This window comes from Stegodyphus dumicola, chromosome 4, assembly GCF_044657685.1.
Source record: "Stegodyphus dumicola isolate Sdum_Otavi_A_Nest chromosome 4, ASM4465768v1".
Lineage (NCBI taxonomy): Eukaryota > Metazoa > Arthropoda > Arachnida > Araneae > Eresidae > Stegodyphus > Stegodyphus dumicola.
In genome coordinates this window covers 62,179,794-62,189,257 of record NC_140771.1, presented here as the reverse complement: position 1 = coordinate 62,189,257, position 9,464 = coordinate 62,179,794, and the positions used below count along the sequence as shown (strand labels likewise).

The window sequence follows — 9,464 nt, the reverse complement described above, 5'->3', positions numbered from 1 at the left end:
TGCATATGTGGGTTAGTTATTGTCTTATATAATACTAAAAAAGTACCCAAAACACAGGAATTTAACTAACTGATAGGGGGATAGAAACTGACTGAAACCAGGAGATAGAAATAATAAGAAAGTAAATAAATAAATTTCTAAGTCAGAAACATGTGCAATTAAGTGTATAGCTATTAATATTTTGTTTCTCATCGACTGTTGTTGAAATACATCAAAACAGCATCTTTTGTTGTTTTAAGTTTGCTCTTTCTAAAGCTAATTTAGATAGTCAAATATACATAGTCCTTAAAATAAACTGCTTAAAATATAGGTATTGTTAATAATATCTTTTGTTAACTGTAAGTTTTTTCTCTTTTATGTATTTTTTAAAACTGCTGATTAACTGATTTTGAATTAACTGTGGATACCATCTCCAATGTTAGCTTAATTAATTGGGAGTTTACTGTATTCATATTCATTGAATGCCAGCTCAGTGAAATAGGTCAGAGCTTTAAATATGAGTAAATGTTGATGGAAATCGAATCAGATGATAAGCATATTAAGTAGGCACTTGTGAGACAGAGAGATGAAATAATTAGTATATTTTTAAATATCTTTTTAATAGCTATTGAGAAGGATCGCTTTTCTTGTTACATTCTTTCTTGTCTGTGTAAATACCACAATAATGCATTCTGTGCAGATTTCTTACTGAATGTTGGATGAATTTTTAACTTTGAATTTTGAATAACTTAGAATTTTTTTAATGTTGGATGAATTTCTGAGGTGGTCTTCTTCATAAGATGAAATTATACATATTTGATGTAGTTGAATAATCTACTTAAGGTATGGAATAAGTATATAATACACTGATAAGTTCTGCTAAAATTATGGCTTAATGGTTACTTTATAGGTGATGTATCTAATTTTTTAAATGCCTTGGAAGGGAATTTATTATATTATCAATTATATGAATTTGTTTATGTAAAACATTTAAAAAGTCTGTTAAATATAAATCGCACAGATATTTAAAATATATGTACATATATATAAATATGACTAAGACTGAAAATTTGATCATTATGCTGAATTTTAATGCTTTAATTTTACTAAAATTATTTGAATTTGAATCCTGCCACTAAAATACAAAATTTAATGTAGTATTCTAAGAAATCCAATGCATTAGAACACCCCCCCCCGAAAAATAAAAATATTTTCACGATTTAATTTTACATCAATCACATACCCAATTTAAATTTACTTAATGCATACATAAAGCGATAAGAAAGTTTTATTTCATAAATATACTATGTACATAACTTACTGAACTAAAAAAAAAAGTTCTTAACTTTTTTTTTTTTATTTTAAACAATACTAATTAACAGATTCTTCTTTCTCAGCACTTGTTTGCTTCTCTAAGTAAGTTTGAAATGCAAGTTCTAAATTGGCCTTTTCAGATGAAGTATTTCTGTTGATATAGTCCTAAAAATAAAGGGAAAAAGTACAAATATCAAAAGCAAAGAAATTATATATATATGAGATAACACACCCGACTGGCAAATTATAAATAAATATTTTTCTTTCTGGTTTATTTTCCTATATAAATTTTGTGGTATGATTTCATAATTATATGAATCTTAATTTTAGTTGTTTATTTTTTAAATTGTACAGTATTATGTTTCAGTAGTTAACCCGCGAAAACACGTACCCATTTTCGAGCACAAGAACTCGCGCCAGGTATCTCATACCCCAGTTTAATTCTGCTATTGAAATATGAATTAATACTGTTTATAAGAAAACCTTACACAATTTAATATTACAAAATAATACATTAAAGAATTTTAGTAAATTTAATTATGCATACATACATGTTTAAAGACAATTTCGACAAACTACATACTGATGTTCAACAAAGACTTATTTCACATTTTTGGCACATAAATCTTCATTTTTCTATCCTTATTACATGGATGAAATGCACATCGTTTATAATTTGCTTTGAGATTTTATACAGGCGATTCACTATTATAGATCTCCAATTCCTTAGAAGTTTCAGGCTTATGGTTTCTGTGTTGTTCTGAAAGAATGAGTTCCAGTGTTTTAAAAAAGAAACGTCTCCTTCTGAACTGTGTGATAGGATGTTTCATGAACATCAACAAATCCTGACATTAATAACAGCCTCATTCAACATGTAAAATAAAATAACCATTGGCCAGCGATTTCATATCCTTGCTGTAGTGTATGCTGGAGCCATTTCGTCAACAATGCCCACAGCTCCTTTCGTAAGATTATAAAGCATGATGATATTCGTTTTTTGTTTCAATTCCATGGTGGTTTCATCTATTTTATCATCAGTATGAATCGTGGATAACATAATTACTTTTTTTGCAGAATATGAAACAATCGTTGTTTCTTTTTGAAATCCAAAGACTGAAGAATATAGCTCCTTTTTCACCAAAAATCCAGGCGGTATTTCTCTTTTATTTTGTCTAAGTGTTTCAACCATTGTAAGTTTATTTTTCAAAAGTTCTTGCACTAGCTCATATCCCGTATACCAATTGTCAATTGGCGTCTAGAATTGAAAAGCTGTGTCATCAACCACATCACAATGGATTTCGAGCTAGTCTATCTTGAATGGTCCATTGAGTTGCTGACCGGCATAAATCTCCATATTCCAGATATAAAATACTCTAGAATCTAGCAGTGCAAACTATACTTAGGCTTTTTGGACAAATATACTGCCTGATTCAGCACCACAGAAAACATTCCATACATCTACGGGAGAAGCGACATGTCTTGAATAAGCTGATTACCTGGAAGCTTGCTAATTATATTCCTTGAAGGTTTCCTAACATTTTGCCGGTATTTTTTCTTATGTCATTTTTTAACTTTATCTTTACCAATATAAAAATTGGTTGTTGACAGTCAACTTTCATCTTCTGTTTCTATCTCAATTTCGTAATTGAGTAAGAATCGTAATTGCTACAGTATTCAATGCTCCTTCAGAGGCAACTCTATCATCAAATATAGGTTCATTATCACTAGAAACAGTCTTGATAAAGTGTTGAAAATATTTATTTTCTTCCTCGTAATTCAAATAGCACGTCATAATTCACTAATCTGACAGAAAAAAGGAAAGGTCTGACTGACGCTATGATTAGGACGAGTATGACATACCCCCGAAACCTGTATCTCAAAATATATTTTTAGAGCTGAACTAGTTTTTCCCCTTCTGAAAGAATGTGACCTTAAATACAGCTACACCAAATTCTGGCTTAATCTGATAAGAAGAAAGTAACAAAAATGTTGAATGAAAATGTCAGACCCGGTGCGAGTTCTCGCGGGTTAAGTAGTTTTGTTGTGTTATGAAAATACAGTTGATGCAGTATAAAAGAATTTGTGTAGTAAATTTAATTTGTACTGTGCATTTTTATGAAAGTCAGCAGTAGCATTATGGGCTGAAGAAATATGACAAAATACTAAAAGTATGCCAGAAGTAACATTACTCGTTATTGCTGATAGCTGCATAATAGAAACTTATTAGGAAATATGAATTGAAAAAAAACAAGTGAATTGCTTAGATATTTAGAATTGAGCCGGTTCTGGAAGATAAAGGTTTAGAACATGTTTTAAATGCCGGGCCATGTGAAAAACATGTAAAAATTAGAGGGGGGGGAGAATTTCAAGCTAAAAGCATCCTTTCATGTTCAATGAGTAACATATTAGCAGTTATGTAAGATAAGCCAAGAAATTTAGGATTAAAAATATGAAGGAGTCTTAACCCTTTGACGCACACAATATTATTTTTATAATTTTTTTAACTAAAAACTCTAGAAATTGAATATTATGATCGTAGAGACAAATAATATATGAATTTAAAAAAATCTACTCTTGCCCATTGTTTTGTGGGTGGTGGTCGCATTATGAAACCACCGCGCATCTAGGACTTTGAAACTTACCTAGGTATTAGGAAAAAAAACTTACCCTTTTCCGTGCGCGTTTCCAATAAATGACGAAATTTACGAATTTTTTAAAACAAATGCATGTAAGAATTGCATAATATATATATTTTACATTATTTTACAAACTAAATCATCAGAAAAAATTTTAAAATAAACATTTATGTAATTTTTCTATAGCAGGGAAAGTACAAGTATCTACATAATAAGGACGTCTCGGTGTTTTTTTTTTTTTTTTTTTTTTTTTCAAAGAACAAATATTTTTTTGGTCTTTTTGGCTTTGGTATGGATCATTCGTTTCCCATTCATACTTATTTTATTCGTATTTCGTCTCAAAATATTCAGAAAATATTTTTAATTTAAATAAAACTTTATGCGATTTCTATTTGTAATTACAGCAAAGTATATTTACATTAAATTTAAACCACAGAAAATAATTTATAAAATCACAAATAAATTTTAAAATTAAAATAAATTAATTTATAAAATCACAATACTAGCTTGGGGAGCAAGTGTGTTGAGGTCAGAGAAAAGTGTCTGGAAAAGAAAGACCTTTTTACTGGGCAGGTGCATGTATTGTTTAGTAATAAAATAACTCTGTGATTTCAAAACCCCTTATCTATATCCGGGTAAAAATAAACATTTCTATTTGAGAAGCAAGCAAACACCATTGTGAAGAGCAGTGGTTTCAAGGCGCGACTACTGAGGGGCAGTGGTCGCGCCATGAAACCACAAAGCAAATGCCATACATATAGAGGTTTTTTTTAATATATGCAGTTTAATTATTACTATTTTTGATTGTTTATGATAGAAATCATGATGTGCGATGAATAACTTTTGAAATTTAACGTTGTTTATATTAATAAAAGAAAGTTATTTTGTCTCATTGAAAACGAATTTTAAAAGGCATCCGATTTGAAGTACTAAGACCTAAAACATGTATGATTCTGTAGTCATTTTGTGTTATTTAGAGATCAAAGATCAGTAATCAATTTATTTTCACTCGTAAATTTCCGAAGGAAGAGGAGAAAAAAATTCGAAAATTGGTGGTTTCAGGATGCGACCACTGCGCGTCAAAGGGAATAATAGATTCAAGAAATACCTCAAGATAGTGCATGCAATAGAAGGGGGGGAAACTGGGTAAGATATTTGTTAACAGTAGAAAACCTCTTGCAGCAAGAAATCAGGAACTCAAATATAGGATAATGCCTTAATTCTTTAGTTAGAGAACTTTCCTCAAAATGTATTCTCACTGTTATGCAATTAAATAATGTGAATAACATAACAGTTAAAGACTTCAAAATAGCAATTTATGCTGAGAGATAAGAAAAGGAATAAGATGTGAAAACATTCCAGAAGATATGGAAAAGTAAATAAGCACAGATGAGAAAATGCTGCTTAATATCTTCCAGATCAGGGTTTCTTAAACTGTGGTTCGCCAAAAATTTTAGCAGTTTTTATATTTCTTTAACTTATTATAATAATTTTACAATTATCAAAGATTTTTACACAATGTAGATAGACAATACATACAAAGAAAAAAAAAGTTTCGACGCATTCTTTTTTTAATATAAATATTCATTTTCCTTGCTTTGCACGTGACACTCTCATTTCGTCTGTTACTTATTTAAAATTTTCACATTGTTCTATGTCTTAAAATTAGAAATTAAAATTAATGACCTAAAATTGCAATAGTATATTACAGTACAAGTGAAAAAATTGACAGTTTCACTCACATGTGTGTCGGATTTGCACAATACTTATGGGATCCCACAAAATTTTTGTAAATATTATGGTGTCCTGGAGGTCGCGAAAAAATCTCAATGTCAGAAAGAAACCCTGTTCTAAAAAAACTTTAAAATATTGGCTTACTCCAAAAAACGTGGAAAAGAATAGAAATAACTAAAGAAAGGTATAAAAGTCTACAAAGCGTAAAAAATTAATGGATATTAAAGAAGAATTTGAGTATGTCGTTATTACAAGATGTATGAAATATAATATTTAATCACAAAATGAATAGATACCTGCAACTCGCATGCTATGTAACATCCAATATTTGTAGAAAGGGAAAAGACTAAAACACGTGCATGAAAACAGCTAAACTTGTTCGGAACTAGGAAGTTATATTTTAAAATTTTTAAGGCTGTTTGCAAAACTTATGCCCATGAGAAGTAATAATGACATTTTAAAAGCTCACAAGCTAACTGAATTTGTTTTAACTACTAGCTCAAATAATTATAATGAAACAATTTCAGTAAAAATAGTTTATCTTGGAGTATAAAAGATTAGGACACATAAAATGAAGAAATATAATGCAGTGTACAAGTTAGATATTCCATTATCAAAGTTAGGTCTTCGTGAATTCTACATACAAGCGAAATATTCCAGAAAATCTTATACAGTCACATCTGCATACTGTATTGTCCAGCTGAATAACATTTTACAGGGTTCGTACGGTCCTTAAAAGTCCTTAATTTTTTCAAAAATGATTTTTGGTTCTTAAAAGTCCTTAATTTTGGCCAAAATGAATAAACAGTCCTTAATTTTGCTCATTTGACATTTCTTATCATTTCTAATGATTGCCATTCTAAAAGTGAATTACGATTTCTCATGAATATGGAATTAAAATTACACGGCTCTTGCTCAATCTGTTGGCGGATTTGCGTTGCAAACGATTAAAAAAAAAATAATAAATAAAAAAAAAAAAAAAAATAGCTACCCGTACGAAAGTATCGGTGTCTGATTGGCTATTCACGCAATCTTTCAAAACAGGTGTTATCCATAAATTTAGGCAGATTGTGACAAAAGCGTGAAGCCGGAAGTTCTTTAAGAGGCGAAAGTGATGATGAAGGTGCTCGAGAAAAAAAAAAGGGGGGGGATTCTGAAAATATTTGCTAAACTCAGAGCAATTCCAACCTGGAAGGCCACAACCCTTCCGACGCCAATAGGAACGAGATGCCTGGAAAGTGCATTTTCAATAAATTGTGGCTTCATCAAGCTGACTACAAAGACTGGATATTGATGGATGGCAATCCTTAAATGTGTTTTTTGTCTGAAACAAATTGAAATTTTTAGAATGGGAGAGTCAGCGCTGAAAATTCACATGAAAATTAAGTTTCGTTTTATCATTTCAATTTGTTTTTACATGGTTTTGCTTAACTTAATTTCTGTGTTTGTTTCAATTAAGCCATAAATTAATTTTTTATCACCTTCTACGGGGTTTATTCTCTTTTGCACATACTATATGTATTGGATATCAGGATTCTGAGTTTATTTCTGCAGAGGGTCTGTTATCGATTTCGTGGGAAATCTGTTGGCTCCATTTTGATTTTAGGTCGCCAAGGGCAAATTCGGTAACGCTAGCCGAGAAAAAGTGAAGTTCGGAAATACGTTTTGAAGCTTCAATAGACAATTAAGTATTTGGTTTAAACCTATGTTGTTGATAGTAATGCATAATTTTTGCTAATGGCGATACAATTATTATTTGAAAATAACTAACTAATTAAAAATTTTTTAATATTTTTAAAGCTGAAAACAACTAATTGAAACTAATTTTCCTGAATTAACTAGACGCAAAATTAACTTTCATGAATTACTAAAGTTATTGGGTAGAAGTTTAACTGAAAATATACATTCCGTATTATATATATATATAATTATACAGTACAAAGTCTGAGGTTTGGACTCGTCGGGACTTCGGCGATCCCAGATTTGAGATTTTTCCGGATATTAGATCATTTTAAATCTACTAAGATGGCACGTAGAAATTATAAAATTGAAAATAGGAAATCGTGATTTATGAAATAATGAAGCATTTATGATTTAAAGGGTATCCAAATTTACAAAAGAAAAGAGCTTAATATTTATATGTTTAGTTTATTAAACATTTCTTTCAATGTGAGTTGTTTGATTTGTTTTCTCTGCTAATACTTTAGACTAATACTATAGACATATAATTTCTTGTTCAGTTATTAAGTTCCATTGCTCAAGTCCTGTAATTGCTGTGTCGAGAATTCCGAATAACTTGTCAATCAAAATTTTTTCTCGTTCAGTAACCTCTCTGTTACTTTCTTCACTATCGGTAGCTGTATTTTCTGGATTTAGAACCATACTACAGATTTCGCCCTCCGTTATTTGATTGATGATTGGGCATTGTCATCGCAATGAAAAACTTCCATTTAACTTCGCTAAATTGTGCCGCCTGGTGCGGCCATGCGAGATCTGGCGCTGGTTCTGGCTTTATGTGAATAACAAATCAGTTATTCTTAATTCAAATAGCACTAAATATAATCGTTTGTCCTATGAGTATCATTAACAAAATCTATTTTTAGCATAAGGAAAGAAATTTCTGCTAAATCTCCCCTTGTCAACATTTTAGCACATTAAACTTAAATCTGTAATCAGATAATACTCTGTTATTTGGCGTCGCTGCATGATTCATCACTCAAGTTGTCATCCGTTGATAAACATGCGGTGATGAAAGCAAAATACAATAAATAATGATTCGCGATTTCGACATCAAGGATATAAAATATTAGTTGGGTGTAAAATTAACAAATGTTTCGGTATGAGATTATGCCAAGCAGATACGCAGCTATGGAGTCAAGTTACTAATCACACAAATTTATGCTAAAATAATTATTTCTTTAATAATGAGATATTTTATTTAGCGCCAAACTGAGATTAAGAATCGGGATTTCCGACATGTTTTTTTATGATGAGGAAAAAAATGTAATGTGCATGCGTAAAGCATACCCCTTCCCTTCAAAAAAGCCATAAAAAATTGGTTGGTGGTGGCTTTGAGGTCCGGATTTTAGATCATTCCAGATATTGAATGTCCGGATCTCGGACTTTGTGCTGTATATATATATATATATATATATATATACATCTTTCAAAATATAACTTACCAGTATGGATTCACTCTTTTAAAATCTACTTTAATTAAACTTAGGAGATAATATAATCAATTAATCAATATTGTTTAGGAAATAAATTATACATATATATAGTAAAAAAAATGTATATTTTCACTATTCAAGTATTCACTGTGACAAGTATTCTTATCTTGTCACATGAACAGGCCTCTGTGGAAAGGGGCTTCTCTGTAAATAAAGCAATTGAAATTGAAAATTTAAGTGACTCATCATACATTTTTCAACGCACAGTATTTGATTACATAAAATTTTCTGGAGGTGTTCTTAATATCGAAATTAATAAAGAAATGAGATCAGCAGCAGCTTCTGGAAGAAGTGGAGTTCGTTATTTAGAAGTTCAGTATTTAGATGAACAAAAATCTTTAACTAAATCTGAAAATTCAAAGAGGAAAAGAAATATTATTGAGGAAGAAATTGATTATATGAAGCAGAAGAAAAAATTTCTTCAAAGGGACATTAAAGATATTAATGAAGAAATAGATGCTTTAGCAGATGAAGCTGAGACCAGCAGGAACATTGATTTGTTTATCAAAGCAAATGAACGTAGAAGAATAGTCTAAGAAAAGGAAATAGACATAAATAAATTAGATGT

The 9,464-nt window shown here is 30.2% G+C and overlaps 1 protein-coding gene across 1 annotated transcript in view; it reads right to left on the bottom strand.

Annotated features, from left to right (window-relative positions):
• Window positions 1-1,249: 1,249 nt before the first annotated feature.
• The window catches only part of mRpS22 (mitochondrial ribosomal protein S22), a 107,473-nt gene continuing 99,258 nt past the window's right edge, over window positions 1,250-9,464 (bottom strand). The window contains exon 8 of the mRNA XM_085815017.1: window positions 1,250-1,458. Coding sequence (XP_085671143.1) covers window positions 1,351-1,458 — 108 coding nt within the window. The 3' untranslated portion in view covers window positions 1,250-1,350. The remainder of the gene's footprint in view (window positions 1,459-9,464) is intronic.